The sequence below is a fragment of the Anabrus simplex genome, chromosome X (assembly GCF_040414725.1).
Source record: "Anabrus simplex isolate iqAnaSimp1 chromosome X, ASM4041472v1, whole genome shotgun sequence".
Lineage (NCBI taxonomy): Eukaryota > Metazoa > Arthropoda > Insecta > Orthoptera > Tettigoniidae > Anabrus > Anabrus simplex.
In genome coordinates, this window is record NC_090279.1 from 4,656,910 (window position 1) to 4,670,689 (window position 13,780).

General features: G+C 41.6%; 1 protein-coding gene across 1 annotated transcript; it reads left to right on the forward strand.

The window, feature by feature from the left end:
- The first annotated feature begins 11,885 nt into the window (after positions 1-11,885).
- Positions 11,886-12,869, forward strand: LOC137503152 (zinc finger protein ZFP2-like). The gene has a single exon (XM_068230627.1). It carries the CDS (start codon positions 11,886-11,888, stop codon positions 12,867-12,869), a length of 984 nt encoding a protein of 327 aa, XP_068086728.1.
- The last annotated feature ends 911 nt before the right edge of the window (positions 12,870-13,780 follow it).

The following is a 13,780-nucleotide window of genomic DNA, read 5'->3' on the forward strand; positions in this document are numbered from 1 at the left end:
TGACTACCTATAAAAAGTTATCCTGGATAATAATATAGATGTAGTGTCTATACAGGGAACCCATACAGCCAATGAAGAAGAGTTTCGGAAAAGGGGCCGCATTAATGGTTATGCAGCTCTTGGTGCAACATATCACAGTGCACATGGTATAGCTACTTATGTTCGTAATAATATCCAAAATGCCTGACTGCTCTTTCAAAACGAAGACGAAGACATCCATTGTGTTGCTGTGCGAGTGGCAGATGTTACTATTTTTAACATTTATAAACCCCCAAACGCAAAGTGGCCAAGTACCGTTCTACCTACTGCTCAACACCCTGCACTTTATATAGGCGACTTCAACAGCCATCACGAACTATGGAAGTACTCGAATAACAGTGAATGTGGAACGAAACTCGTAGAATGGACAGAACTGAACAATCTCCATCTGATTTTTGACCCAAAAGATCTTGGTAGTTTCCAATCAGCTGCATGGAATAGGGATTCCAATCTTGACCTGTGTTTTGTTAGCTGCAATGAGGGAGGACAGTCCTTACATACCAGTAGTAAAGTGTTAATACATTTTCCCCACAGTCAACATGGCCCCATTGTAGTGGACATTGGCATGAAAATTCCTGTTGTACGGTCAATACCACATGCTCGGAGGAACTTCAGAAAAGCAAATTCGTCAACATTCACCACTGAACCGGATAAATGTGTTCGGTGGATTGCTCCCAAGCACAATTACAAGCGTTTCGTAGATGCAGTTATGATGGCGGCTAAGAAGAGTATGCCATAGAAAAGAATACATCCCTGGTTGGAATGTAGAGACTGATGCACTCTATAACGAATATCAGCATACTGGTGATGAAGACATAGCTGATGAACTTCTTTCCAGCATGGATACTACCCGGAGAGAACGGTGGATTGAAACAGTGGAGAATATCGACCTAACTCATTCCAGTAGAAGATCTTGGGGGCACCGCAGAAAACTTGGAGGAAGGACACATTTGGTGAAGCAACAGCCTGGAGTTACTGCGGATGAAGTAGCATCTCACATCGTCACAACTTTCCAAACTCCATCAGATAAGAAACATACCAAATACATACGGCGCCAGCTCCAAACTCTGGAATCAAGAACACCACGCACATCAAGGTATTCACAACCGCTTACGGTGCAAGACATCAATGCTGCTCTCAAAGACGTTAAACCAAGTACAGCTCCAGATTTTGACGACATTCATCCAGAATTTCGCATTCGCTTAGGGAAGAATGCAAGAAGTTGGCTGTTAAGGTTTTTTACCGACCTTCTACCGAACAGACAACTCCCGGCAGAATTCAAACGAACGAAAGTGATTTCCATCTTGAAACCAGGTAAGCCTGCCAATGACCCAAGCAGTTATAGACCAGTTGCCCTTCTTTTTGAGGTGCTATTCCACAACAGAATCAGCGCAATTATTTTTCAGCGTATTACAGTTGATCAAGCTGGATTCAGGCCAAATCGCAGCTGCTGCAATCAAGTGCTTTCACTGACATTCCACATGGAAGCAGGTTTCCAGAAACAACTCAAGACCTCAGCTGTATTCATTGATCTTACAGCAGCATTTGATGCAGTCTGGAGGGAAGGATTAATTTACAAGCTTCACCGAATTGCACCCCGTAGGACCATCGTGCAGGTTATAAGCAATATGCTCAATGACAGAAGATTTCGAGTGTGTATGGGAAATAGTATGAGTAGAGAAAGGAAGCTCAAAAATGGATTACCTCAAGGATCGGTACTGTCTCCCCTACTGTTCAATTTGTATATCTCCGATCTCCCAGAAACATCATCGCAAACATTTTGTTACGCTGATATCATAACACTAGCCACTCAAAATCGATACCTTAGTGTGACAGAAGAAGTGCTACAAAGAGACCTGATTTCACTTGAAACGTACTTCAAGAAATGGCAACTGTGTCCTAACTCTAACAAAACAGAAGTGTCATGTTTTCACCTGAATAATCGCCAAGTTGGCATTAAACTTCACATACGTTTTTGTCACCAAGAACTTCGGCATAGCAGCTATCCCAAATATTTGTGATTTACACTTGATCGCACACTATCTTACAAACAACATCTTATGAATCTGTCAAAAAAGCTCAAAACACGTAATATTATCCTTCAGAAATTGTATGGCTCAAGTTGGGGTTCATCAGCAAAGACTTTATGATCTGCTTTGGGACTGGTATTCTCGTGTGGTGAGTACTGTGCACCTGTTTGGCTGGTTAGCCCATATACAAGACTAATTGGTACTCAACTGAATGTTAGCTTGCGGTTAATATCTGGTACTGTCCAGTCCACATCGCTTTATTGGCTCCTAATTCTGTCAGGTATAATGCCACCTGTTTTAGAAAGATAAAATGCTCCCATCCGAGAGTTCAAGAAGATAGAAATGAAGCCTCAACTGTCTGTTTTGGATGATATTCCTGTTCTCAAGGTAACGAGGTTGGAGTCACGACATCCATCTTTGCATGATGCTGTCGCATTGGCTGATGGGAATTTTCACCCTTTAGAAGAATGGAGAAGTCGCTGGAAAGTTGCCACAGACAGTTCCTTACACAACATCTTCCTGGTGAACATCATCTACCACGTAAGATTTGGACCACTCTGAATTGGGTGAGAACAAATCATGGACGACGCAGGGATGCCCTTTATAAGTGGAAATATATCTCATCACCAGAGTGCGACTGTGGTGCATCTCGACAGATGATCCCCATATTGTAAGTGAATGTACACGACGTTCCTACACAGGTAGCCCGAGTGACTTTTTGGAACCAACAGAGGAAGCCATACAGAGGATCACTCAACTGGACATTCTGCTATAAAACATGTTTCTTGTCTGTGTATATTTGTAAATACTATATATTTGAATATATGTATCTAACTTGTTGCCCTATGCTAATAATAATAATAATAATAATAATAATAATAATAATAGGTAACTAACGTAGTGATATAATATTCTTTCAAAATTGTAATTATTGTCACTGACCTTACAAAGTACCACAAGTGTATGTCCTGTTTTAAAACATTTAATGCAGTAGTGTTTTTGAACTGTAGTTGTGACATTGCTAATTAATTTTTTGCTGTCACACCTTTGTTGGTTACTGTGTGAAATGATCTTTGATAATCCCTGGGAAATGATTCTATAGTCGCGGATTGGTGCTCTTAACCAAGCCCTTGTATCAGCAGGTCATGCGATGGCTAGCCGTAGCCTAAGGTTTGACTTCAAACCAGATTTGTGATGGAAACTACGAATTCTGTATGGTTTATTTGATTTTGTGAGTGGTTAGGGTCTTCTCGGCTCTTATGTGATGCACTGACTTGTTCCTACTGTACTTTCACAACTAGTGGCAAGAAATATTCATGTCGGTCCTCAGAACTACCCAGTATCAGCTCACACTCTCTGTTTCTTTGTAATTCATATGTAACAGGACACAATAGGCTACGTTAGAGAACAATCTTGTATTATGACCACCAGTAAAAATGTTGCTTCTGAATCCTTTTCACACACAAAATCATATTTCTATTTTTGATGGAGTCTAAATTAGCTTTCTACTTTCTAAACATATTTTGTGCAGAGACCAGCAAAGCGACATGCATTTTATGTGTCTTCTTTTTTCTTGGCATATATGTCAGAGGACAGTCCATTGTCTACGTAGCTTAGTCCATTTTACATCATAGATTTTAGATGCTTCTGAAGGATTCAGTCGACCGGATCTTATCTGCTACTTCCCACTTTGTTTTATATCTCACCACAGGCGCTATTGTTTCCTGACTCTCATTTCAGCAGTCTACAAATATCATGCCGCAACTTAAATGACTTCCTTTAAAATGTCTAAAATATTTGCCATGCCAGTTGGGTATTGAATTACATAAGAAAAGATTTTAAGATTCATAAAATTTCGTAATTGCTTACTTGTGGAAATACACGTATTTCTGAGGTTACCAATTAGTGTTGAGATTACCTTCCATTTGTGGAGAGACACATCGTCCTGAGCTAACTAGTGATGAGGCTTACTTCCGTTTGTGTAGAGACACATGGTCCTGAACTAACCACTTAGTTATGTGGCTTCCTTCCAGCTTTAGAGCGTTGAGTGTCACATGGCCCTGAGCTGACCACTTTGTGCCACACCTCCATGGTCTTCATATTTATAGGCGTGATCGGAGTGAAAATAACAAACTGATTAATATGATCGTCTGCTGTCTATGACGTATGTAAGCAGAAATATGAATTGCAAAATTCTATTCAGGCTAGAATACACTGACGGACTCCCCTGTTGTAGGTACTGAGGCATTATTACGGATTTAAAACTGCTTTCCCAAGGAACGGTTTTGATTTGGCCAATTAGCCGTAGAAAACAGTGTCACGTTTATATTCTCAACTTGGATTTCTCCTACTTGTAAACCATCATATTTCTTAAGTAATTAATTTATTCTCTGGGACTTGCTCTCGATACTTAACTCTCATTCTGCTGTGTGCTGCCATCTGTTATGGTGTGGTTGAAACGTGACCTCGCCTCCAACCAATCAGGGAGCTCCTCGCCATCTTGTTGAAGTGCTCTCTTCCAGCGGGAGTAATGGGCCATTATGAAATGAGAAGAAGCTTGACCATGATGGAGGAAGGACATGCTACTCACTCGCTCCGGCTTTTGGCCTTAGCGCACATTATGGATCCGACATAATATATTAGTGCGATGGCTTTCAGCCATTCTAAAGGTTTAATTTTTAAATTTTGAAGACCGTCCTCCTTTCTGCAGTAAATGCAATATTTTGTGATATCATTACGTGAGTATGGAGCAACTGACGCTTTGATGTTACTACAAGCCTGATTCTGCAACTGTAAGTTTCTTCTTCATTTAAATTGAACTTAGTCGCCGGAGACCGGAATGATGTTTTAGAAAACATGCCCTCTTCTAGAACTTTCGTGTGTTTAAGACCTTTGAAAAAGCCATAATGCTAGTTGTTGGTTCAAAAATTTAAAAGGCAGTAACTGTTCAAGTTTTTCGAGTTTCCTCTGTAAATTTTTATATATATATATATAGTATACATATCCTAATGATCTGGATATGTGTGGTATGAAGGTGTATTACTTTTCATCTAGTTTGGGAAATTATGAAAAGTTATGATTATTATTAATGTGGAGTTTTGGGAGATAAGGTGTATCTCCTCTATATGTACTTCAAAGGAACTCTACCTCTTGGAAAGGTTTTAGGACCATGTGAGTTTTCTCCAGGGTATCAGAAATTTAGTTTGGGTCTCTTTTAATTTTATTCCTGCTTTTCCTTTTATTTTTTTCTTGTAAAATGTAAATGAATGAGTTTTGGAATTTCCGGGTTCCTTATGTTTCGACCATTGTTATGCTTATGCTTTGTGATTGGTCATTGCCAACTCTTGATGGCGAATGTTGGTTACCATGGCTACTCTGTAGTGATGGTAGTGGTTGTTTTTGGGATTCTGTCGCTTTTGTAAATATTTTATTTTGGTGTCTGTGTGACTTTAACACTTTATCCAAACTTTCTTGACTTGATATTTTCCCGGTTTGTGTTTGTTCGGCTGTCTTAACATCTGTTTATTCTACTTGTGTTTATGTCACTCGAGACGTAATTACCCTGATCCCCTTGCGAAAGCTCCATGATCACACTATCCGGACGAATATAATAAGTTAATTGAAAGTAAGAGTAAATGAAGAGAAAACTTGTACTTTGAAGGTCACCCTTTGTAAAGCACCCCAAAGGCACTACTCGATTAAAGTAATTATCATGTAGTCATGTACCTTTTACACTTATTTCTGGTTGGCCGACCTCAGTTTTTCAGGAGTTTTCCTCAGTTGTTAATTACCTTATATTATTGTTTGTTTTTCTCTTCTATGGACGGTTTTATTCAATTTCATTTTTATATTTAAAATAAGGTTGTTCTGCTTTGGGTATCAAGATTAAATTATTTTACCTTCTTAAAGGTATGTTGTTGTTCTTTCTTTCACTTTTTGGTGTTCTGATGTCCAGTACAGGGGTTAATTTAAATTATCCACGGTTTGTTGTGACACTTCTCCACTTGTTAAGGTAAGTTTTTCTTGTTCTCTTGTTGTTGGAAGGAGTGTATAGTGTCCGAATAAGCTTCCACTTATTTCTTACGAACTGGTGCAGTTGTGTAACTGCTAGTTCGTACCTTGGGCTGGCCGTTATGGTTGTTGTTGTGGTGTTTGGCAATGTAACGGCACAGTACTCATAGAATTTCACCGGATATTCAAACTGTCCTTCCCATTTAACACAGATATACCCACTTTTTATTTTGTTGAGTTATAAATTTTTCTTCACAATGCATTTATAGCAGTCACTTAAACACGAAATCGAGAAGCTTTCAGCCATTCAAACACTATTTTGTAGATTTTATAGATATCGGACATAGGCTTTAGGGGAGAAAATTTGATCATACAATAAACTAATTTGAATGTTAGGATGTGTAAAATATCCTTTGAACTCCATTTTTGTAACAAAATATTCATCAGTCTGCATCTGGTGGCAGGGTCCGGTGTTGTGGTTCATTGACTCCAGTTAGTTCGGTCTCGGGCCATGTCTGCATGTAGTCTTCCAACTTTCAGGCCGTTGTGCACTTTATCAGTCTATGCTGTTTGGTTCGTCCCTAGCGCCTCTTTTCACCGACTTTCTGTGTAATACTCTGACTTTCCCAATGTATCGTCCTCTACACGCAACACTTGCCCAAACCAGCGCACACGCCTTTCCCCAATTTTCTTCTGGATCGCTGCAATGCCAAAACGTTTTCTAATAACAGCATTTGAAATGTGATCTAGTCTAATTATGCCAGCCTTCCACCTAAGCAACTTCGTATCCATGATGCTTATTTGGCGTTCTACCTCTAGAGCTGGGCAGCATTCGTTGCCGTAGAAAACGACAGGATGGATATCGATTGGACAGATATCAGTTCGGTAGAACTTAGTTTAGAGATGGCCCTTCGTCCAAAGTTCGGAAGGGCGCCTGTTGTCATTCTCCACTTCAGTCAGGCTTTGTATATCCTTAAGTTGACTTCATCAGTAAGTCGGCCATAATCATAGATTGTGGAGCCAATATACTTAAATATCTCTACTCGTGCTATATCTTCAACGTCAACATGCATGGTTCCAACTTCTCGACGATTTAATGCAATGTATTCTGTCTTGTTCTTGTTGAGGCGCGGGGCTTATTGCGCTAGTCGATTGTTCCAGTCTTCTGTTCGATGCTGCAGGTCTAGCTTATTCTCTTCAGCCAAATTATATCATTTGCTTAGAGAAGTGTCCATGGTATTGAACTGCGCAGGTTTGTGGTAATTGTGTCCATCACAAGAATGAGCTGCAGTGGTGATAAGCCGGGGCCTTGATGGACTCCTACAGTTATGCGGAAGTCATCAGACGCTCCTGCGGCAGCTTGAACACAACTCATTTGTTCTTTGTAGAGCAATATACCCTCTCAGCAAGGTGTTCTGGAATGCCATGTACTTGTAGGGCTGACTGATTAGGTCATGAAGTACCCGATGGAAGGGCTTCTAAGGGTCCAGAAATTTGTCATGAAGCCTCTTATTTTTTCACAGTGTTTCTCAAGTAACAGTCCGGCAGCATGGGCTTCTCCTATTGCGCCACAATTTTACACAAATCCAGCTTGGCTTGTTGTATGTTTGGCTAAATCGCTAATCCTTTTGTCGAAGATTTGTTCTAAGTCTCTCGTTGCGAGGCTCAGAAGTATGTTCGGGCCGTGATTAGAAAAATCGCCAGGGCTTCCCTTATTTCTGAATTGATACTCCGTCGCCAGTCTGTTTGTTTTTGACCTTCTTTGATGATATGGTTGAAAAGCTTGCTTTAGCCGCACTGCTGCATCCCCCCATTGAGAGAAACAAAACTCTGCTGGAAGATAATCGGGACAGATGGCTTTCCCTGATTTCATTTCCTTCAGCATAGCCTGGACTTTAGTGACGTCATTTTCCTACGTTGGACCTTCAACAGCGGAGGTGATTAGGATTGGTAGATACGGAAATTCCATGATTGAAATGTTGTCAAAATAGTTCCGCCAGTGTACTCGCGCTTCCCGCCTGTCCAGTAGCAAATCGTCTGTTTCCTCATTGATGCCGTAAAAACGTTGGACTTCTGACGTTTTGCGTTGGCTCGATTGGACTAGCCGTTAAAAATTCCGCTCGAATTCGCGCATGTCATGTTTCACATATAGACCTGCCTACCAGTTTGATTATGTTAGGCAAATATCTCCTTCATTTTACGAGTGGCAGCCTCGTAGGCATTCCAATGAGCAAGAAACTTGTGGTACAGCTGCTTCTTCAACCGTACTGCATATTTAACATCTTCATTCCTTAGCCATATGGCATGTTTAATCCTTCGTTGTCGTCGCCCTGACTTAATTGTTCCAGGAATAGAGCGAAAGGCGTCTTTCAGTTTAGTCCGGCTCACTTCAACTATGGTGATTTGTGACTCTGTAACTTTTGCAACGACGTTAGTCTCCTTCTTCAGGGGCAACCATTTGATCCCAATTTGTCCATTTCCTGCGAAGTATTGGGCTCTTGGTGACTTTATCCGCAGCTTAGATGACTGGTCTTTGTTGCATCGCACGGATTTAATAAGGGACAACTGTTATCTCTAGAACATCTTCGAGATTTCACTCTCTCACAAGGATGTAGTCAATGCGAATTGGATGGGAGCCACTGTAGTACTGAGTAGATGAATATCACTCTTTTTGAACCGTGTGTTTGCGATGATTAGTTTCTGCATAATCGCGAATTTGTTGGGCATCGTCGTTCTTTTCTCCATATCCATGAACGCCATGGACTGTTTGTTCTTCTTTCCTCGGTCCTACACGTCCATTCAGATCAGCGGCAGCGATAAGATAGTCAGCGGTCTTCTTGTCAGGCAGTGCCCAGAACGCATCTTTGGTTTCCATCAGCACGTCAGTTTGTGGAGCGTTGCTGTGAAAAATTGGAATTTCCTTCTTTCCCCAGTGCGGACGAGTTACATCAAGCGATTATCAAACTTTTGCACCTCGGAGACTGAACCGTCAAATTTAGCTGATATGACAATGTCAACACCATGAACTGTCCTTCGGTTTCTGTTGTACACCAGTTAGTAACCACACCTCTTTTCCCATGACTTTTCTCCATTCCATCTTTTTTCCACACCTCTCAGATGCCTACAAGCCTTCTCTCAAGTGCAGAAGCTTATTCGCTACTTCATCCAGGCATAATTCAATGATGGGATACAAAATGGGGGTACTAGCATGGTTAGCCGTCACAGCCCGTGCGACGGTAACCCTAGCATACTTTTCATGCTGACTGGGCCCTGCCAATGCGCGTCCCTTCCAGGGGCTGCACTAATCTTGGCTCCGATACCATGAGAAATATTTCTGTAATGATATAACGGTATTATTTTACGGCCGGCTTGCCTTGAGCATTTTAGAGCTCATGACAGAAGGGAGTAACGCAGCTCCGGACATGGAGAACAGATGCCTTTTGCAGCCACTCCTCTAGAGAAGAAACGCTACACTCTTTTCTGCATTAACTTCCAGAAATTTAGTGTACCTCTTCCGCCACCTGGTCCCTACTGAACGTCTCCATCTCCGTCAAAGTTGCCATTAAAGACTTTGTACATGTTTGGTACGCGAGAGCTTTTATATTTTGCTCAAGTTCATCGGCAGGCCAGCGGAGAACCCGTATCCGTCACCTGGGACGCGCCACGAGTTACAACAATATAGCTGGTTCGTATAGAATATTTATCAATGCAAAATGAAACATTATTTTACTGAAAACTAATTGTGAACCTCATAAATTACTTGTCACAAGAATCACGTATTCACGTAAAGAAGAAGGGTTGCAGACGTTTGCACCTTTGCTTGGCGTGATATGCCACAGAACGCATGACATACAATCCAGTGTCGTATTTTCTGCCCCCTGTTGTCTAGTGGTGTCAACATCAATATCTTGTTTGATGATCAAGAGGTTTTGTCTGTCATATCTGGAATCAATGTCCCCCTTTCATTTGTCCACTTATTTTCTCCAAAGAGTGCAGTAACAATACATGGTCGAGCCTCCCATTACTTTGCTTGTGAGCCAGTCATGCATTCGACTCGGCCATGTGAATTCATTTCATACAGTATGAATTGGAAAGTACCTGTTCATGTTACGATATATTTTAGCCTGCGTGATCGATTTTCCCATGTGGCAGTTGTAAGCGGATCTCACCTTTAACCCTTCTTCCGTAGAATATGTAGAACTACTCTGTGGTGGGGAGACAGGCACAGAATTGGATGCTATCCAACTATGTTATCAATCCACTAAAGATAATCACGTTGCCCGTGATCTTGTGAAATAAATAGAATAACATTCCTTCCTTTACATAGCAGCAATATCCACTACAGTGCAATTCATCGTCTTGTCATCTCGAATTTTGGCTCAAGCCTTGATTTTCATGCTCCTTCTATCCGTATTGTTAAAGTAATACTTGTAAGAATATTCAAGGGCATGATAGGTTGCGTTTGGTTTCAAAATCAGGATATTAGAACATTGTAATAAAACGCTACCACCAAAGCCATATTCTGTGTTGCCTTCATAATGCCTATAACAGCAGTGTCTTGAGTAGAAAAGACAGTATCAATGCTAGGGAGAGAGCCTCGTATACTTGTTATATTTCAGCTTTTCCAGGATTTCATCAGTATTAGTGGTTTCCGTGTTAAATACAGCAATTAAGACGTAGACTGATGTAGTACATGGTAGTAATTATGAACGTCCTTGTATAAACCTACCGTCCTATATGTATAGGTTGGCTATGTTTGATTGCACATCAAAGATACATATTTCAGAAAAGCAACACAGTGACATAATAAAAGGCTATAGTGATATGATAACAATGTACAAATACAATATGTATATTTGTGTGACAAAATAACATTCATAAAAGATTAGCCATGTTTCAACAGATCTTGCTGAATGTCGGCAAACGTTCTCAACTTTATTAATATCTACAACACAGACATTCTCTCAAACAACCTCAAGAACAAGGTCCTTTACAAAAATTATTACTTGCCTGCGACAAAGCGCAGAGTGGTTCAACAAGATCAAAACTCCAAAGCATATGGCGTTCTTTATGTAGGAGAACAGACTACGGATTTCGGTAGAATAGTATGTGCTGGATTAAAGAGCTTGTGTGAGTATTTACCCTTTTAGGCTGGACCACTTCTCATGCTTTCTTCAAATGAGGTCTATTAACTCGTACATTTCTAAACCGTGACAAGTTTCTTGCGCGTGATATCGTGATTAAGAAAAGACGCAACACATTCTCGTTACAAGTGAGAGGTTTTGAATTTTAACCTCAGATAATGTTTACTCTCAGGAATGTAATGTTTATGGGTAACGAGCTCTCTGCACTGGATATCAGTGATTGGAATGTCCAGTAGCAAATCCCCTGTGTGAGAGTTGTAGTGGAGTTGGCTGTTGAACTATTGGTCACATGGTTTTAATTTGTCATTGTAGATCGAGACCCGAGGTGAGCTATAGAGATCATCAACCTCCGGACGGCGGATCTGCTAGTTTTAGGTGTAGTGTGTGCAGTGACATCCTGGCTGGGAAGTTGGACCTCTTGCGACATCTGAAGAGACACAAGGAAGATCGACCCTTCAAGTGCGATCACTGCGGAAAGGTGTTATGTAGCCGAAGCAGCTTGTCGGAACACCTCAGAATCCACCCGCTCCAAGTGTGCGTATTTTCTGATAAATGCTCTACAAAGAGGAAAATACTGACTGGGGACACGCGATTGCATAAAGGTGGGATTATAAACGAATGCTCAGTATCTCATAAAAATTTCTGGAAATGGCCGGACGTTATGCGGTCTAACACAGGCGAGAAGCCATACAGCTGCCATGTCTGTAGCAAATCATTCATACAAAAAGGCAATCTATCCGAACATGTGCGAACACATACGGGTGAGAGGCCATACAGTTGCGGTGTCTGTGGCAAATCCTTCATACAGAAAGGCTCACTAACCGATCATATGCGGACTCATACAGACGAGAAGCCATACAGCTGCGGTATCTGTGGCAAATCATTCATAAAGAAAGGCAAACTAACCGATCATACGCGGACCCATACAGGCGAGAAGCCTTACATCTGCAATGTCTGTAGCAGATCATTCACTCTGAAAGGCATTCTAAGCCTTCATATGCGGATCCATACAGGTGAGAGGCCATACAGTTGCAATGTCTGCGGCAAATCATTCAGGAAGAAAGGCAGTCTGACCGTACATATGCGGACCCATACAGGTGAGAAGCCATACAGCTGCGGTGTCTGTGGCAAATCATTCATAAAGAAAGGCAAACTGACCGATCATATGCGGACCCATACAGGCGAGAAGCCATACAGCTGCCATGTCTGTAGCAAATCCTTCATACAGAAAAGCACACTAACCGATCATATGCGGACCCATACAGGCGAAAAGCCATACAGCTGCCATGTCTGTAGCAAATCATTCATACAGAAAAGCAAACTAACCGATCATACGCGGACCCATACAGGCGAGAAGCCTTACAGCTGCAATGTCTGTAGCAGATCATTCACTCTGAAAGGCATTCTGACCAAACATATGCGGACCCATACAGGTGAGAAGCCATACAGTTGCAATTTCTGTGACAAATCATTCAGGAAGAAAGGCAATCTAACCGATCATACGCGGACCCATACAGGCGAGAAGCCATACAAATGCAATGACTGTAGCAAATCATTCATACTGAAAGGCATTCTAACGGGTCATATACGGACCCATACAGGCGAGAAGCCATACAGCTGCAATGTCTGTAGAAAAGCATTCTAATCGGTCATATGCAGACCCATACAGGCGAGAAGCCATAGAGCTGCAATGTCTGTGCCAAATCATTCATAATGAGAAGCAAACTAACCGATCATATGCGGACCAATAGAGGTGTTAAGCCATACAGTTGCAATGTCTGTGGCAAATCATTCATGAAGAAAGGCAGTCTGACCGATCATATGCGTACCCATACAGGCGAAAAGCCTTAGAGCTGCAATATCTGTGGCAAATCATACATAAAGAAAGGCAGTCTGACCGATCATATGCGGACCCATACAGGCGTGAAGCCATACTGGTGCAGTGTCTGTGGCAAATCATTCATCCTAAACAGCACACTAACTGTTTATATGCGGACACATACATCAACAAGTCATACTGTTGCAAAGTCTGTGGCAAATCATTCAGCCGGAAAGACACTCTATCTCATCTTATGTGGACCCATACAGACGAGACTTTCTGTGGCGAATCCTTTAGCAGGGATGACAACCATGCTATTCACATGCGTTCTCACACGGGCGAAAAAAGCCTTACTCTTGCAATGTCTGTGACAAGTTATTCGGCAGTTAATCCGTCCATGCTATTCACGTGCGGACACACATAGATGAGAAGCAATAATGCTGCAATGTCTGTGGCAAGTAATTCAGCAGTAAATCCGTCCAAGCAAGTCACAGACGGACACACACAGTTGAGAGGCCATACTCCTGCAACGTCTGTGGGAATTCCTTCAGCCAGAAAGTCCATCTATGTAGGTCACATGCGTACCCTCACAGGCGATATACCACACTGCTGCAATGTGTTCGGCAAATCATTCATCCAGAAACGCGAGTTAGGAGATCACACGCGGACACACTTAGGCGAGAAGCCATATTGCTGCAATATTTGTGGCATATTCTTCAGCATCAAAGTCAGCCTAG

What these genes read in the sequence shown, in the direction of transcription:
- LOC137503152 (XM_068230627.1), top strand. Translation starts at nt 11,886, where the DNA reads ATGCGGTCTAACACAGGCGAGAAGCCATACAGCTGCCATGTCTGTAGC.